The sequence below is a fragment of the Carcharodon carcharias genome, chromosome 5 (assembly GCF_017639515.1).
Source record: "Carcharodon carcharias isolate sCarCar2 chromosome 5, sCarCar2.pri, whole genome shotgun sequence".
Classification (NCBI taxonomy): Eukaryota; Metazoa; Chordata; class Chondrichthyes; order Lamniformes; family Lamnidae; genus Carcharodon; species Carcharodon carcharias.
Genome location: NC_054471.1, coordinates 201,486,669 through 201,506,482, shown reverse-complemented (window position 1 = coordinate 201,506,482; position 19,814 = coordinate 201,486,669). Strand labels below are relative to the sequence as shown.

The window sequence follows — 19,814 nt, the reverse complement described above, 5'->3', positions numbered from 1 at the left end:
AAGTTAATGGGCTTTTGGTTGGGCTGCCGAATCTCCCAAATTGGGCCCCAACATGATGGGGATAGAAAATCCTGGCCATAGTTGTTCCGGTAAACACAGGATCATCCTAATTCTGGAAATGTCCCCAGTTCACCAATGGAAAATCGATATGGAAAAATAAACTCCGTACCACCCCTGAGTGTTGACTTCACGGTCGGATGATAGGGTTAAATTTTACAGCTAATATCTTCCCTCAGGCCGGTCAGTGACTGTGAGGCAGTGAGACAACCCCTTTTAACCTTGTGAATCTCACAGAATATTGTTACAGTGCAGGAGGAGATCATTCGGCCCAACCTCGTGCCATTCTCCCCTTAACCCCGCACATTCTTCCTTTTTCAGGCCTGGTTACTCTTTGAATGCATTGATTGAACCTGCCTGCACCACACTTTCAGGCAGTGCATTCCACACTAAAATAACCAAAAGATGCTGGATCCCCAGTGCCTGTTTTGCGGCAGCAGCTCAGTAATGTAAGGCAGGTGGGGACGGTGAGCAGCCAGGGCTGAGTGAGGAAAAAACGCAAAGACTGATTGAAGGAGAAAGGTCAGGTCGGTGTGGATCTGAGCAGGAACATCCTGTTGTTTGCCAGCCAGACGGTGATGTTGGTATAGCCAGAAAGCGAAAGAGCCGCGGGCCGCTGTTGAGGAAAGTATTGGCGTAACCGATGGGAGCCCTGTCTGACCAGCACTGACCTCGCAACATCTGGTCTCAGATTTCCATCCTGCTGCGCCAGTGACACCATGAATGAAGAGTTTTACTTGCGGTAATATTTTCCAAAGAAACGCGAAAACTGAAGGTAAATTGCGGCGATTTTATTGGGTGTTTAGTTCTGAGAGTTTCCGATTATTCTCGATCTTCAAACCCAATACACAACCCGAAAATAACACGCTTTCACCTCACGTTCAAGTTAAGAGTTCGCGCACTGTCAGTGTTCTCTTTCCCTGTTTGGGCGGAAATTTGTAGAAATCTGTCCCCTTCATATCGATTGTCGCATTATGTAAAATGTAAGAAAGTCAACTGCTACCTCTGGGCTGGTTATTCGGCAGCATTGTGAGTAGATTGTAAGTAGATTGTGAGTAGATGTGCACTAAGTCAAATGTTCGGACAAAGATGCATTATTGAAAAGAAGATTTTTTCCCCGTAGCCAATGGAGAGCGATGCTGAGTTTCTGCAGAATAAATACTGCATATTTGCTCTTCATTATATTAAAAGTGACTGGCGGAGTTTGGAAATAAATGGAAACTTAAGCGCTGTGCAACTCTCCCAGACGTATCCTCACTCTACTTCTGGTCTGTTGAGTGTCCTGGGTTTTAATTGCTTCACCACTGGATCTGGAATTCCTTTGCCTCTCTTTACTCCTTTAAGACGCTCCTTAAACATTACCTCTTTGGCCAGGCTTTTGGTCATATGCCCTTATCTCTTCTTTTATGGCTCGATGTCAAATATTGTCTGTGAATCCCCAGGATTCGTTAAAATAGTCAAAAGTTGTTACTGTGGTTGTAGATGAAATAAACGTCAAAAATATATTTTTTTGGTCTCAGAATGGCCTCTTTTACCATGGACTATGTGATCGGACGATATATATGGGGAGAGAGTTACTTTTGGAAAATATATCATGTAATTCATCTGACATTGTTAGCAGGGGTTTAAGATGGAATGGAACTTCTTTTGGCTACAATCCAAAAATTAATAATAACCGGTTGTCAGATTTTGCTGTAAAATTACACAGTGAGACTAACAGCCCTTGCCGTTATTTACACAAAAATTGAACAACTTAGATGGGCAGTTAAACGTGAAAAAAAAAACGAGGTGGTTGTTTGAGATGCGCTGCCTCTTTAAGCTGTGTGAAAAAAGCATCTTGTCGCCTGACATCCTGGCAAATGTATTGAACACGGCGACCTTCCTGTACTTGGATGATATATATACTAAACTCGGGACAGAAAGTTAAGACGAGTCATTCCAGTGTAAGTACTCTTAACAAGCCTGAACTCCGGTCAAACAATCTCTCTGACTTTGAAAATTAACTTTCGCAATTATGCAGTCTCGTTCCATCAGATTTTAATTATTTTTGAAAATGGAAGAAAAACGTTTCTTTTTAACTTTTTCCTTTCCATCTATTTTATCTCCCTCTGAATCCAATCCTTCTTTTCCTCCCTTTATTATACTTTCTGTACCTAATTGGTATTGAATTCAATATTCTAACTTACATTTCTTTGTTCAGACTCTGCTGTTCATTAATTATTCTTCAATCTCATAGGTTAAAGCGACACACAGTTGTTTGCTCTGTTTACATAGGTTCCATGTCCCTTGTAGAGAGGGCTGCACTGTTTGGATATTTGATGAGGCAATGTGCCTCATAAACCCTCTGGAAAGTCTATGGGCATGTTCAAGTCTAACAAACAGCTGGAAACATCTATTTGCTGTTCATAGCAAAAGCTGACCTGTGTGCTTTTAGATGTTTGTATAATGGGGAAGGTGAGTAACTTAGAGATTTAAACAACCAAAAAATAATTTATTTTGCAAACTTTTTGAATGTAGAAAAATAAGTTTGGCAGTATTTATATGTTACATCCACATCAAACCATGATCTCTACTGTTCTCAATGAGGAAATGAATAACTATTTGCAGGCAAAATGTTGGCAGGGATATGGGGAAATTACAGGGGAATAGAATGAATTGGATAGCTCTTTCAAAAAGCTGGTAGAGGCACATTGAGCTGAATGGCTTCCTGATCTTCTGTATTATTCTGTGTTTCTATGATATGAGTGCCACTTGTAGTAGCCAACTTGCATGCAGTTTTCCTCATTACTTAAACCTATTGTGGATCTAATGTCAGGCAGCTGACCCATATAAAGTTATGGCCTCAGCCATGCCCAAAAACTAAATACAAATGATTGTAAAAGAAATGAAAGCACTGATAGAAAGAAGCCTTTTGAGGCTTTTTAAAAAGGAAAAAATCCAGAGAATTGTTGTATTCATAGTTTTATCCCCTACTGCCTCTAATGCCCGTGGTTGCATATTGGTTCTAAAAAACTAAGACTAAATTATTGCATAGAGACAGAAAGTACCTTAGACATCTGATTGCTTAAAACTGTTAAAATGATGGCTACTTCATAGTTCGAAAATTGTCAAGTTAGGCTTCTCAATGGCTTTTTAAAAGTAAATGCGTATATGGAGGCTTATCAATCTTATTTCAGTAATCTACGATTTCTGGAGGTTAAGATATAGTCTGGAAATATGAAGTAGAAATGAAGAATGCTGCAATATTTCAATGTGAAAAGATAAGATAGCACTCGGTTATCATCCTTCATTAGAAAAACCAGTATTCCACAGAATTGATTGTAGGCAGCTGTTACAATTGGACTATAAGACCTGGCCTCTCAACAGTGTTTTAGGATATTTGCTATAAATCAATAATGTTTAATAGTTTATTATTAATAATGCTAATTTTTATTGCTACAGAAGCTGGTTAAAGATGCAAATTAAATGAAACTCTTTCTGTTGGTCCGTTTTTTTTTACATAAATAGGCTGTAATTACATATGCAAGCTCAAACATGCTATATAATGATTATGGTCTTGGACTAAAAATCCTAGATGTTGTGAAGTCAAATCCCACCATAATAAGTTCTGAAATCAAATTCAGTAAATTGGGTAACTTGTGTGCTGATTCTTGCAGTAGATATAATAAGTATGAAAGTTGTTGTATTGTCGTAAAAGCTCAATGTCCTTCTTGGAAGAAATCTACCCAAATGAGATTCCAGTTCCACACTACAAGTTGACTCTTACTAGCTTCAGGGTAACGAGAAATGTCAGCCACATTACAAGCACAAAGAATTCAATACCCATTATTATGAATTCAGTCAGACAACCATTTGCTAACCACTTTTTAGCATTTTCTGATATGAAATATTCCCTTGCTCTTTAACATCCAGCATAATAATCGGGAGTCTAGCTCAAAAAGACTTGATTTGGTCAATCAACGTGCAGGCTGACTGAGAGCTTATTAAAATAATAGTCATTTAAAAAGTTGGTTTTCATTAGCCCTCAGCCCAGAACTATTGCAGCTAAAACTTGTGGTATATTTTTGTGTGTAGCTCTTTATTATTTCTCATTTGATTAATAGTCATGCTGATAATTTTACTAAAAATGTTATAATGTCCACAACTTTTGCTAATCCCACACTTCTTGGCAATTATATTGACAATATATTTGTATTTAAAGGAGAAACATATTTTCACACGGAGATGAGAAGTTAAAGTAAAAAATATTGGAAATCTCAAATAAAAATAGAAAAAAATGGAAATATACATCAGATCTAACAACAGCTTAAACACAAATAGAATTCTAAAGAGAACAACTTTATGACTGTGTGTGAAATAAACAGAGTCACATTTCTTAAATATTTATTTTGAAAGCTAAACACTTAACATATAACTTATAGATTTAATGAGTCTCCAAAATTAATGCCCTTTATTTTGAATGTCATGTTCAGTTTTTTACTATCCTGTATGAGGAAAGGAAAACCTTATGAAAATCTGGCTTAAACAAATTGCTCATTTTGACATGATAAAAACTGTATAATATCCATAACAATTTAGGTCTGAAGAAACTTAAATCCAAATGGTTCCCACAATCACGACTTCTATTTTGGTATATATCAGACAGTTGTTGACCTTGCTATGTTTTTTTTAAGGATAAGCACTCCAATATTAATTGCTGAAGTTGGCTGAAGATTGCCCTTATTTGACACATAGTTTAACCATCAATGGGATATAAAGTGACATTAGATGAATCATTCTCTGTATGCCATATCCCATCACATAGGCTTTCAGCGCTTGTTGAAACCTTAAATCATCTGTGACTCTTTTACTTGCATTAATGTTACAGGATACAGCAGAGGCTTGAAATTTGACTAGGTGAATAAATACATTGACAACAGTACTGTTTCTGTAGTTTCATGGGATCCTGGGAAATGTGGGTCAAAATCTAAAACTCCCTCCCTGACAGCATTGTGAGTGTACCTACATCACAGAGACTGCATTGGTTCAAGATGGCAGTTCACCACCACTTCTCAAGGGCAACTAGGGATGGGCAATAAATGCTGGCCTAGCCAGAGATGCCCACATCCTGTAAATGTATAAAGTAAACTGTGCAAGTTAAGTTGCTCTACCATTTCCAACTCATTTAATTTGTAACCGAGGGAACATTAAATCCTTCAGAAAATCAGATAAATGGCAGAGTATTCTTTCATCCTCATATCACCAAGAAGCCTAAAGAGAAAGTCATCACTACTGAGAATAAAGTAGAAGCATGAAAATATAAATATACGATTTACATTTTTGCCAGTGGAGGCTCTGATGAGACTTATTTTTCAAGACCTCTCCATTTATCCTGTTAGCAACTATTTTCATAGACTGCAAGATACCTGCCACATTTTCATTTGTAAAATGCTATTGCTAGTTATAATGAAGCTTAGTGGTTTGATAAATTAGTTGGCCTTCCTGGTGACATCCACAAACCATGAAAGAATAAAGGGGAAAAAAAAGGGTTTGCAAGATGGCTACTGGACCTGCAGCATCCACCTGAATAAAACCCGCACCCAACCATCTTCTATTGGATTTTTGAACAGTTTATTGCGATATGATCACCAGACTTTAAACAGTTGAGCAGCCATTCCCTCATGGATAATTTAAATAGATTTGAAAAATGTCAATGTGTTGCTCACCTGTACATTTTATTTTCCCTCAAGAAATAAACGATCCTCTGGTTTGCTTCTTCAATGAACTTGTGGAGTAAAGCGAAGAATATAACTACCCTAATATTTTTCAGTTTCCAAAATTAGAAATGCAGTACATGGTGGACTTGTGTGCTGCAGCATGAAGTGGGAGATTGGATTTTGATCGCAGAATTGTCTCCAATGGGTTGAACATTTTTGTTAGCTACTTTTTAATGAAGGTTGCATTCACACATGTTAACTATTGGTACAAAATGATTTTGGCTACATACCTCTGCTAATCTTATGTAGGATAAATTGCATGTTTAAGGTCTGACCTAAATTTGGAGTGAAGGAGTTAAGGATTCCTCCTTCATTGAGCTTTGCTCTGTTTCAATCTGTTAGGTCTGACCCTGACTCTATTCAATTCAGGCTCTGTTTAGATTTTGGGGCAGATTCTCCTGTTACTGCACATGTGTACCTGCTTATCCAAAATGCATGTATTCTCTCCCATCCAATTTTCCTCTATGCACAGCAATCAGATAATCCTATATGTCCTAATGCAATAACAGGGAAATCTTTCTCTATAAAAGCAGTGTGAATGTAATGTGAAACTGCACCAATGCTACAATTCTTGTGTAAGTCTACTCCAAAAAGGACACATTTTCTACGACTTAGACCATGTCCATCAACAGTGATTAACAGGTAATTATAAATGCAATAAAAAGAAAGAATAATGGAAATGAGTCGGTCAGCATCTTTTAGGGAAAGAAAGGCTCATGTTTTAGGAAGGACCATTCCTCCAAATGGGGATTAGAACACAAGTTTTCCTTCCAATACTCTTATAATTTTATTAAATACATTATTAAATTATCCTGTGAATTATGTAACTAGTAAATAATTATGTTAAAATACTTTGCCAATCTTAAATCTAAATAGTTTAAAAGAAATAATGGTTTGTTTGAAGTGAGCAATAGAAAATTCACTGTCATCTATAAATCTTGCAGTTGTTCAATATTTATATGAAGTATCTCATCTTGAACTCTAGAATTTAGCCTTAAATACCAAATGGATTAAAAGGAAAAGTATTTCATTCATATAGATGAACTCTAATTGTTTTCTTACCAAGAAAGTGCTTGATAAGGTGCGTTGTGCATATTGTGGATAAATAAGATGCAGAGGTATTTAGCTTCCTTAACCCAGTTCCATTAAAACATGGTGCAGATTAACTACTTTGAACATTGTTATTTATATGAGTTGTGGGTGTTCGAATATTAACTGCTGTTCTGATTTGTCTATGGCATATAACTTTCGTGAAGATTTATTGCGTGTTTTGAAAAATACAAATAAATGTTTCTTTTAATTTTGTAACCCATGTCCAAGGCTATAGTTCTGGACCTACTAAGATTGAAGAGAGTAGGTACTGAATAGGTGACTGATCTGACAATTGTAAGTAAAGGAGAAGACAGAGAGAGGGAAGGAATTTTAGCACATGAAGTTTCTCTAGAAGGCAACTGACAAGGAGATGCTATTATTAATGTTGAACAAACCTGACTGATTTTCCAAAATTGACAAGTTTTGACATTCACGTTAAACATAAGGCACCTTTTTTGTTGTAAACCATCTAATAGAGGATAGATTATTTTGCATACTCCAAAATCTCTTTTCCTGAAGGCAGTAACGTTTTAGGTTCAGTTCCCCGGGCTTTAAGCACTTCTAGTCTCTCATCCTCCAACTGGCATGAACCGAGACACAGTATGGACAAGCTATTTCACTGTGGGGCTATCACAGCTGAGCCTGATCTGACTGTCAGATGACAGTTTTAGCTGCATACTTCTGTTTACCTATCAGGAGGAAAATTCTGGTTGGTTTATCCCTCCCTAGTTCAGGGTTCTGAGGTTAAATTTAATGCTGCTGCTTGGCTGAAATCAACTAATGCAGCACAAACAGGTGACCCTTTGAAATTGATGTCAGGGATCATTCCACTTTTAGAAGAGGAGTCATGTGGTAAATTACTGGTTATGTCATTGTACAAAGGCTTATTATGCTTGTATCAAATTCACATCTCTGTTGCTTTAAATGTATCAATGGGTGAACAGTTCCATTAAAATGAGAGAAAGAGGAACTTGAAATGAAAACATTAACCATATGTGCATAACATTATCGATAGCTATTTAGCCCGTGTGCTTTGTTTGATAATGGGTTTAATTTATGAACCCAAAAGCTAGGATCCTTTTGTTAGCATGAATATTTGTATTTTAAATAAGTTAGTCTAACATGTTGGCAGATTTTAATTATTTTCTCATTATAGTGGCTGTCTTCCACATACAATTTAGTTGTGAAATGTGAAGCAATTTGATACAGGAAGAAACAATTTCGTAAGTGGCTCGCGGTAACCCTGTAAACCATGCCAACCAAATAACTTTCTTCACTGATGTGAATAAAGAGATTGAAGCTCAGGGATGGTCAAAGAGATTGGAGGATTATCAACTGGAACTTGTACTGCGATACCATTCCAGCATGTGGCATAATCACTTCACATTGTGAGCCATGAAGATACTTTAAAACTTCTCATAAATAAAAACCTGAAGGAGCTAAGGATTGTGATTTAATTGTTTACATGATATCTTGGATTTAGGTAATGAGTTGCAGAGAAATCTTAATTATACAGACCAATAGTTTTAGCTTAGATTTAAAAATAGTCAAGAAGTGCTAGAATTGTACAACAGGTCAGTCCACCTTTAGGAAAAAGACATGTTTGGGTGGGTCCCTGTGTCAGACCTGTCAATTCTCAACAACAACAACGTATATTTATATAGTGCCTTTAATGTAGTGCATTTCAAAAGGTGCTTCACAGAAGCTTTGTAAAACTAAGTATGACACCGAGCCACGTAAGGAGATATTGTTCAGATAACTAAAAACCTGGTCAAAAAGGTAGGTTTTAATGAGTGTCTTAAAGGAGGAAAGTGAAGTAGAGAGGAGGAGAGTTATAGGGAGCATATTCCAGAGCTGTGACCTAGGCAACTGAAGGCATGGCCACCAATGGTGGAACAATTAAAACTGGGTAAATAAATAAGAGGCCCGAATTAGAGAAGTGCAGATACTCCAGAGGGTTGTGGGGCTGGATGAGATTTCGGAGATAGGAAATGACAAGGCCTGGGAGGGATTTGAAAACATGGATGAGAATTTTAAAATCAAGATATTGCTTGACTGGGAGCCAATGTAGGCCAATGAGCACAGGGCTGATAGGGGAGCGAGACTTGCTGCAATTTAAGACAACGGACAGCAGAGTCTAGGATAACCTCTAGTTTATGGAGGGACGAATGTGGGAGACCATCCAGGAGTGTATTGGAATAGTTGAGTCTGGAGGTAACAAAGGCATGAATGAAGGTTTCAGCAGCAAATGAGCCGAGACAGGGACAATGTTAGGTGATGTTACGGAGGTGGAAATAGGTGGTCTCTGTGAGTCCATGAATAAGAGGTTGGAAGCTTATCTTGGAGTCAAACATGATATGAACAGACTGTTAATCACTGACTGTTGCCAGCAATTGGGATGGATTTGGTAGCTAGCGAACAGGGCTTGGAATGGAGATCTAAAACAATGAGTTCAGTTTTCCCAATATTTAATTCTCTTTTTAATTCTCGGGTGGATGTAAAATTTCCATGGCACTTCAAAAAGCATTTAATTGGCTGTAAAGCGCTTTGAGACATCTGATGACCTTAAAAGGCGCTGTGTAAATGCAAGTCTTTTTTTCCAGTTTATGAAGATTTAAATAAGTGCCTTTATCAGGGTACGTTAACCTAGCAGTTGTGGTACTAGACTGGCAAGTTGTGAAACTGAATTTGTGGACTGGGATGAGAAAAATGACTTTAAAATTGCTGGGTTGTTCAGAAACCTCGCTGGTTTCCTAATCTCTTCTCATGTTCTTCAGGAAGGGGCTCATGATCTGGCAAACATGCAGCTGAGAATCAGTGAGCTTACCAGTTTTTTTCTCCATTAGTGAGTGTAAGTTGCTGAAGGAAGATCTTGTAACTGTTCTGCTGTCACAATCGTTCAGGACTCATGCTATATGTTGGACAGTAGGAAATATGAAATGAGCCTTGTATTTTTCACATTTTCTTTAAATGCTATGGGGTTTCAGTCAGTTTGTGATCAAACCAGAGGTAACAACATGTCCGTTGTGGCATTTACCAAGGTGTGGGACCTAAGGGCTGCAGGTTTATGGTGCAAGAAGACTCTAAAACTGGACATCAATTGGCGAGATTGGGGGTAGAGGAGTGAATAAAATCTCCTTATTCACATAATCTGAGACATGACTCAGCTAGTGTGCGAAATTGTGACACGGATGCGAGCTAAAGGTTATACTCTATCAGGAAGAACACAGGAAAGTTTTCTTGCTTATGTCAAATGCTTCAGAAGCTGGAAGAAACTAGGTATGTTGAAAACCGATATTCTGATAAAGGGAAGGTGAATTCCATGAGACGAACGAGATGGGAAATAAATCTGCATAAAAGCAGAACTTATGCCATAATATTAAATGCACTGCTAAAGATGGCACTACTTGGCCAAATAGTACTGAAAAGAGCAGGTTTGCTTCCTCTTGTCTCTGGGTATTGGGGAAATGCCTGAAGTTATTCAGTATTGAGATGTAGACAATGGGTTCTTTCCATAGCTTTTTAAATAAATAAAGTTGGGATCAATCCACCCTTAGCTGAAAATTGATTGAATCCAATCCACGCTCTTTAAAAGGCACCTGCATTTAATATGGGTAGAACTGATTTAGTTTTTCTTTTTTGGTAAAGTGACTATCATATTAAATATGAAAATCTTCTTATGAATCTGTGTTTTTTCAAAATATTTTCTGTGATGCTTTGATGTAGCTGATATTGTACTTCATTACTCAGTGCTATGCTGATGCAGACTCGCGCACAAAACAGATCTTGAGGCACACAACCAGTGCTCAATAACATTTAAAGTCTGCTGGAAATGTCTTATGGATTCAGTTTTTAACAGTTTTTTTAACTCATTTAGCTGTTTGGTTTTGCCTGTGCCTTTGCTATCTGCAATACTTTGCTGATTGTTCATATGGCATCTTGCTGATCCCGTACTATGCGTGCCTAATGCTATTTTGATGCTGCTAAGATATAAAAAATTCTTACCCGTCTTCTTTGGAAAGTTATTACGTACAGACTTTGAAAGATAAGCATTGAAACTTGTCCTGTTTCCATGTCGATTTGATATTTTATTAAACTCCAATGATTAGTCCTTAAACGCTTTATGCTGAGAACTATCTCCTAAGTATCTCCAAGGTAGCAGCAATGAATGAATTTTTGATCCTTTAGTTGGTGAATATTGTTTGTCTTGTCACAACTTACAAAATATTTACATGCTTCCCTTCATATGACATCTGAAATAATTATATTTTGCATGACAACCCTAACAGAACAAAACATATATCTTTGCCTCACTCCATTCTTAAAAAACATTATTTTGTCGAGGAAATTCTCTTCTAGATCTTTAACATTTTCAGCCTGTTCCAATGCCACTGATCATTTCCTCAGCTTGTGTGCTTGATATAGATCTCTGGAAATGATGATTCTGTCTCTGCTTTAATTATTTTATTGATACATGCTCCGTTGAGGGCACTTGCAAAGACTGAATCTTATTCATCTTTGTTGTCTATGAAGTTTTTTTAGTTTGCTTTCAAGACCTCCTCAAATTCACATAACCTTGATGTTGAATGTGCCATGTTGAGCCTCTTCCCTTTTATAGTTTTGTTAGAGTCAATTTGTATTTGGTGAACAAAAAACACTCTAACACCCTTTTTTATATTCATTTATTTGAGATGGAGGCATCCCAATTTTTTTTTGTAGATTACAATTGAAATTCTAGACAACTGCTTTCCCTTATTTATTTAATTACATTATCATACTTTAAATAATGAAATATTATCATGATGCTATCTGAGTAGTTTTAAATTAAACATTTTGTCTTTATAAATAAAATAAGAACACTTAGATGTCAACCTTGATTCAGTGATATTGTTGACTCTTAATCAAAAGGTCATAGGCCCAGACCCCTTTTCTAGAGAGGTGAGCAGATTAGCTAGGCTGACACTTCAGTGCAGTACTGAGGGAGTACTGCACTGTCAGAGGTGCTCTGTTTGCACACACAAAGGGCCCAATACCTGTTTCAGGTATTGGTTCTAGGCCTCTATGGATGAGCTTTTACCATTAAGGTTGCCAGCCCACTTTTGATGTGGCATGTTGACGTGGACTCCACTCACAATATTGGATGTTTAGGCATCCATTTAATGTCTGTAAAACAGTCGCAGAGCCATCAAAGTTATAGGCTAGAAAGTCTTTTATTTATCTATCAGCCTTTGCTCAATAGTAATACACTTGCTTTCGAGCCCCAGGCTGCAGGTTTGTAGGCACAGCAAAATTTGAACATGCAATCCAGACAGACAGACACTTCAGCACAGTGCTTAGGGAATGCTGCACTGATAGTTGCCATATTAAAGCAAGGCCCCTCTTGCCCTCCTCTGACACTTTTTGAGTAAGAACAGGGGAATTCTTCTGCTGCCCTGGTCAACATATATCCCTCAAACAATATCACTAAAACAGATTATCTAGGCCTGAACTTTTCACTTGTCAGGCGTGTGCCTTCGGCGGGTCTGGGAGTGGATGGGAAATGGGCTGCCAACCGTGATGGGCCCCCGAATGCAATTTCACGCTGGCTGGCCTACTAATGGCCAACGCGAAACACGCACTGAGAAAGGCTCAGCACACTGGAGGGACAGTGCTGGTGAACACTTCCCGTGAGCTCCCTGAAGGCAGACAGCCTCCGGGAGCTGCAGGCCTGCAGAGAGTAAATGAAACATCAAAAATGCTGCAAAATATGTCCATGCAGCACAATCCAGCACCTGAAAGCACATCTTATAAAAGACACAGTCCCCAGATATCTCTTATTTTTTTTCCTCACGGAGATTTCATCCGGCCCTGGATCGAGGCCACCCGGCCGATTGGCCCTCTGCCAACTGTAAAAGTGGACAGGCCATGAAAAATTACTTTCAATTGCCTCCATTTACCCCACATTTACCCCATTGCTGTTTGTGGAATCTTGCTATATGCAAATTTACTGTTTCATTTTGCTACATCGCAAATCTACTTCTTTGGCTATGAAGTCCTTTGGGACTTTCAGAGGTTATGCAAGGTATCATATAGATGCAAGTTTGCTTGTTTGTTATAAATGGTAGTATAACCGATTTATACATTTTAGGAAATCTAAACTAAAAAATGGCTTTATTTTCAGGACTTCTTGACTTAGTCTTACTGGAGGATTTTTAACCATTCGGCAATGGTGTAAAGTGACCGACAATGAATTAGCCATATATTATGCCAAATTTTCCTTTCCAATAGGGTAGGCATATGATGGATAGGAATTAGACATTGCCTAATGCTAAAAATACCTCCGTTGGCTTTTGACAGATTCAGCACATTTATTTTTCAGTCACTTCTCCTCCTTATCCTCCACAGAGTCTTTGCTACACTTGTAACGTCTTTGAAAACTTAATATATTACTCACTTTTCATTTGCTGTTATGAAAATTGTTGATGTATATTTTATAATTTTTAGCAGTAGGTTAGTTTGTAAAGTACATCTTTTGTTCAGTGAGCCCATTTTGAATTTTACATTAATGGTTTTACATTCCAATGTGTTTATCTTTCACAAACTACTGAGCTCTTTAAATGACTGTTGGTGAAGGAAAGCAGTACTATTGGCCCTCTGTAAAATGCTCTGTATGTTCCAGTCTTTACTGCAGCTTTTTGCTGCACTGTTTATGTGGGTGAAGAGTTTGTCAAAGGTTTATTGATGATGTGCCATGTATGTAATTCATAGCTCTACACATGAGACAGAATGAGAACTTTTCAGGTCAGGGCTGACGGGGACACATAATAAATATTCTAGAGTTAATTTGCTTACACTTTGGGATTTACAGTGTAATTAAATAACCTTCAACAGATTTAGTAGATGGAGTAAATTATATGATGGGATAAATTGTATGTTACCTGTGAAAAGAGCTGGCTTGATGGGCTGAATGTACACTTCTTGTTCCACAATGATTTGTTTCATGAGACACTGCTTTCTTAAGAAGAAGAGTTGATAAGGAAATTGTATGAGAGGGCACAACCTTTTTTTAAGAAAATCTTGTCTGCTGCATTAGTGACAACTCTAAGACATTCTCCATAATCTGCGTTGCAGGGGGAGCATTTCTTGCAGTGAATGTTGAATGTTGGTTAGTCCAGATCTGAAACCAAAACTCAGGTCATCTTGACTTCTGATGAAAGGTTTGCCTGAATGTTAACCTATCTTGCTGTTTTAGGTAACAGGGACTTTCTAACCATTTCTAGTATTTTCAGCTTAAATTTTGGCTGGTGTTTGCAACCCTTTTACTTCAGGTTTGCTTGTAACCATTTGCCTCTTGAAACACTGCCCAAAGACTGAAAGCTCTTTCCCTGGTCTCCACACAAAGGGGAAGCCGATCTGTTACAGAGCTAACTTTGATACAAGAATGCTTGGGTCTTTAAGGGATTGAAGTGTTAATTTTAAAAAGCTGATGTGACTTTTCTCTAACATTTTTATTATCTGATATTTTAAAAATTCAGTGACTTAAATGGAAAGTTTTTTCTGGGGATGGTAAAAAGTTCCAATACCATAGCAAAGAGTAGAATCAACCTTTTACAGACACTAATGCAGCATTCAGAACAAAACAGGAAACCAGCCATTAATGTCAGTTTTCCAGCCAGCCTGTTTTATGATTGAAATTTGAAATAAATTGTAATTTATTCAGACAGATGTCTCTGTAATGTGGTTCAGATTTACAACTGCTTGTGAGAAAGCCAGAACTTTAAATTATTTATTAAAGTTTAAGGGACCATACCAGGTTGCTTGCAGAAATTCAAAGACAAGATCAGGAGGCACTTGAATTTTCATTTTCTTATTGATATCAATTCTGAAGAAACTACTCAAATAGAATTGTTATACATCAAGCTTTAGCTTGATGACTGGATCTTTACCACTTTGGAGTAAACCTATTCTGGCAGATTGAAAGTAGTGAGTACTTTGGGACAAGCAATGAGCCAACGCTGTAAGTGCAAACAAGCGTAAGTTGAACTAACTTGAGTTCGTTGTTGATTGCCCAGGACTTGGTTCAGTTGAGGAGACAGTTCACGTTTTGATGTGATGATCCATTTGAAAAAAAAACACAAATAGCGGCATTCATTTGGAGTGGGAGAGGTGAATCCTCTGTGTAGGTAATGTTGCTTTACATTTCCTTAACTGTTTGGTTGGCTGCTGTTTGACTGGAGTCACAATGGCAAAGACAAGTAAAAGAATGTAGGGGTTAGCAATGTAGCCCATTGGCTATGAAATGATCTGTGCTTGTCTGTACTTTTTAGTAATCTATAGGGATAAAAGCTGTGTGATAGCCTTGAGAGACATATATCTCATAATTCTGGATTTATGGGGTGGTGTGGGCATCTGGGATCCTTGTCTCAAAATTTAGATTGCACTAATTAAATGAATCAAAGGTACAATCGTCCATCAGATGTGGTGTTTTCTCTCGCTGTTTAAAGTTCTACCTGTATCACTGCAAACTGTGACACAGTTTAACATTCTGAACACAGCAAGTGCACTAGAGACTGTAGAACTGTTTTGGAAGAAGGAACTTGCACATTTCATGTCCTCAGGATGCTCAAAGCATTTCAAAACCCGTGAATTAGCTTTTGAAATGTAGTCACTGTTGTAGTGTTGGAAAACGTGGCAATCAATTTGTGGACAGCAAAGTTCCATAAATAGTGAAGTGGCAATATTAGTTGTATATTGTAATCTTTAAACAATTCTGTGTTACGTAGTTAGTTTTACTTTTATTCATGTATTCTGAGTTTCTCAGTGAAGATTGCTATTCAGTGAAGATCCAATACAGCATTATTTATTTTAACCTTTTTGACACCGAGTGGTTATGTTTGTGTTCTAATGTTGAAATCTGAAAGGACCCCTGATAAAACAGACAATTCAAGCATATGCATGTGAAAATATGAAAATTTATTACTTGCAATAATAGGTTAAAGTTTAGTGGTGGGTAGGAAAGCATACACACAGATCTTGAGTAAAACCAAGACTAACTGACTTTGAATTCAGCATGTTTACAAGATATGAACTTGGCATACAAAAAATACATTAGTTCTTTTTGAAATTTTTGACAACCTGGAAACTGAATTTAGATAGATTGAATTCAGACTGGTAGTGGAAATTTTAAACCTCAATGTTAAAAATGATGTGTGACCACACTAACACATATTCCTGAGGCTGCTTATCAGCTCACCCACCCAGCTATGTGCTATCAGGTGGTTTTAGCAATGCTTTTCTATTGATCACCCAAAGAATGATAAATATGTGGAATCTACAAGGAGTAGCTGAGGCAAATGACATAGATGCTTTAAGGGAAAACTAGAGAAACACCTGAGGGAGGAAGAAATAGAAGAGTATGCTGATAGGGTTAGATGCAGGAAGCTGGAAGAAGGCTGGTGTAAAGTATAAATGTGGGCAAAGACCAGTTGGCATGAATAGCCTTTCTGATCCTATAAATTCAATGTAATTCAATCTACATTATAATATTTCACCCTAGAAGTTCTAAGGGGTATGTCAAAAGTTCTCACTTTTGTCCCAAATGGGTAGTTATTTAAGAACTCTTGATCAGCACTTTAAAATGAAAAGGATAATATATCTGCATACAGTGCTGAATACTGATGGAATTAGCAATTAGTGTGAAGTGACTAGAAGTACTTAGTAGAAGTCAGAAGGTAAGTGTTTGTGGCATTTTTCTTTCAAATTGCTATGGTTGTGTTTTCCTCTTTAGCTTAATTAGGGAATTTTTAAAAATTCATTTGGAAGATGTGGGCTTCGCTGGCTGGGCCAGCAATTATTGCCCATCCCTAATTGCCCTTGAGAAGGTGGTGGTGAGCTGCCTTCTTGAATTGCTGCAGTCCCTGTGATGTAAATACACCTACAGTGCTGTTAGGAAGGGACTGCCAGTATTTTGACTCAGCCACAGTGAAGGAATGGTGATATATTTCCAATTCAGGATGGTGAGTGGTTTGGATGGGAACTTCCAGGTGGTGGTGTTCCCAACTATCTGCTGCCCTTGTCCTTCTAGATGGTAGCGGCCATGAGTTTGGAATGTGCTGCCTAAGGAGCCTTGATGAGTTCCTGCAGTGCATTTTGTAAGTGGTACACACTGCTGCCACTGTGCATCGGTGATGGAGGGAGTGAATGTTTGTGGAAGGGGTGCCAATCAAGCAGGCTGCTTTGTCCTGGATGGTGTCAAGCTACTTGAGTGTTATTGGAGCTGCACTCATCCAGGCGAGATGGATCATTCACTTGGCACTTCTGGCTGAAGATTGTTGCGAATGCTTCAGCGTTGAAAGGCCATTTTATAAAAAAGCGCAGCTTATTTTTTTTTTGTCAAAGGTGTACAACATTTGCACATAGATTTCCGATATTAGAACTGCTCAAGAAATGTTTTGGAGACATGAAGATTTTGCAGACAAGTTTTCCTCTCTTGCTGTTGACCTTTTTGGTTTAGATGCAGTGTGGGGGATGAAATAATTCCTGAATGTTGTGTAGATTTAATTCTTGTCTCTTTAAATGGTCTATGCGGAAATAAACTAATAAAATAAATTTAACAGAATCTGTTTAACCAATTCAGTTTCAGGTTGCACCTGCTCTATAAAGTTCCCTTCTTCTGCTCCTGGTTTTGAGCTGTGCTGGGGTAAATTCCTGCCCTGGTACCCAATTAAATGGTCAAGCTCCACCTGTGAACCTAAACAGTGAATGCCAGTAAATTGCGTAACTATTGTGGGTAGGGGTTGGAGCAAGGGGACTTCACAGCCGAGTCTGATTCTCGCCCTATTTTCCATGTGCAACTTCCAGTACAATTAAGTGGATGGTGTTCAATAGCAGAAAGTTTGGCTAATTTTTTCCTCTCTAGCATGGCAATTATTGCAGCATCTCTAGCACCACCATAGCTGAGATTAACTAATGCAGTACAGGCTTGTGAGCAGATTATGAACTTTCTTGGGTTAATGGAAGAATATTTTTGTATTGGTACAGTCCCTTGTAAAATATCAATCCATATACATTTGTAAAAGTATAATTTTTAAAAGAATGCCTCTATAATTGGGACTGCTAATGGTTACCTGACTTATTTAAATAAATTTACTGATTCTGCACTTCTAGTGTTGTAGGCCTATCTCAGGTCTGCATTCTTTTTGAGCACAGCAACCATTGAGAATAATTAAAGCATTAAAGTTGCCATTGAATTTGAGGGCTTTCCTCATGGCTCGGTTCATTTATCTGGGGAATAACTCAGTCAAGCAGCCTAGGAAGATCCCAGGGTTAATCTGCGGCCTCTGCTGAAGCTGCTTATTTCTGCCGCCATTGGCCACATCATTGGCCTTGGTGCTCTGCTGGGGGCAGGAAAATTGGGCAGTGTTTCTGTTTCTAAATTCTGCCCAATGATTGCTGTTGCAATTCTGGATTTCAGATGAGGATAGTCTCAGCTCCGATGGTCTAAATAATCGAATTGCCACTGTTCATGCATTAATAATTGCCATTTGGGTGAAGACCTGATGGATACCAGTTACTGTGAGACTTCTTAACCAGTTGCAAAACCAATCTTTAGAAGAGGGGAGGAAATCTGCTTTTTTTAAAATTGAGATCACACTGATGTTATGTATCACTAAAAAAAAAATACCTTGTTGCTGTGTGTCAGTATGTCACAGACCCAGGTTACTGGGCACACATACTTTGCTTGACCACAACTTAATATGATCAGCATGAAAGGCCACATACCTGGTTTCTGAGCATATTTTTTGCTGATTTTTCATTTCTCAAGTTTTTGTTTTGGCAAAAGGAGTGTTGCCATTGGCCATCTGTGGTGCATTAACAGAAAGATGGCTTTTTAAGCTAATTGAAACAAGTTGATCCATTTGGAAGCACAATGATGGGGTATATCTGTCAAAACTTCATTAATGAATTAATTAATTTCTTTTTTTTTTGTTTTAGGGAGGATGGGCTGTGCAGCTAGCAGTGAAAAGAGAAAGCATAGTTTTACTCGCCATGAGCTGACTAATGAGCTGTGCTCTGAAACCAGGCCACAACACGTGAGTACAGCCAGAATGATACTATAATTTCATTTTACTTAGTCCTTTAAAGCATATTACTGTTAGTTAATGACAGAAAATACAGTCAATGCACAGCAGGTCAATCAGCATCTGAAGAAATGAGATAAATCAGCCAAACAGTTGTGATGAAGCGGTCCTCATCCTAAAAATTGATCTGTCGTTCCCTTTCAGATTAATCCACTGTATTGCTGGCATTTTCTGTTTCCTTTTCAAATTCTAACATTTGCAATTTTTTGTTTACATCTCATTTTGTTTTCCATTTTTTATTCTTACCACTTCAAATTAGCTGTACAACCATGTGAGTCAAGTGGTGATAACACTCTGTAGGCATTGATAAGTGCCTACTTTGGCTCAGTAGTACCACTCTTGCCTCTGAGGGTCCTAAACCTCACTTTGGACTTCAGCATTCAGCCTAGTGCAGTAATGAGAAAATGCTGCATTATGAGAAGTGGATAAATTGTTGAGCTGAGTGTGGGAGCAAAAGAACCCATGCTACTCTTGCAAAGAAATGCAGTGTGTTCTTCTGATGTTCTGACCTTTGGTCAATTACTGAACCAAAACTAGCTTAATTGTACAACATGCATTCCTCAATCAACATCGCACAAAACAGGTTATTTGGACATTCATCTCATTGCTGAATTCATTATGTGACATTGTGATTCACAAATTTGCCTACAAATCAAAATGATACATTAAAAGTAATACATTGGTTGTGAACAATATCCTGAGGATGTGAAAAGTACTATATAAATACAATTTTTTTCTCACTGTCATACACCTGTTATACTGGAGGATAGTAGATATTGATCTTTGTAAG

General features: G+C 37.8%; 1 protein-coding gene across 5 annotated transcripts in view; it reads left to right on the top strand.

The window, feature by feature from the left end:
- The first annotated feature begins 299 nt into the window (after positions 1-299).
- The window catches only part of blk (BLK proto-oncogene, Src family tyrosine kinase), a 128,625-nt gene continuing 109,110 nt past the window's right edge, over positions 300-19,814 (top strand). The window contains exons 1-2 of one of the 5 annotated variants that reach the window (XM_041188487.1): positions 300-832; positions 18,879-18,976. In XM_041188487.1, coding sequence (XP_041044421.1) covers positions 781-832; positions 18,879-18,976 — 150 coding nt within the window. In that variant the 5' untranslated portion in view covers positions 300-780. Of the gene's footprint in view, positions 833-927; positions 1,087-1,948; positions 2,001-2,388; positions 2,512-10,110; positions 10,185-18,878; positions 18,977-19,814 lie in introns of those variants that run through there. The other 4 variants (XM_041188488.1, XM_041188491.1, XM_041188489.1 and 1 more) reach the window with 4 other exon arrangements.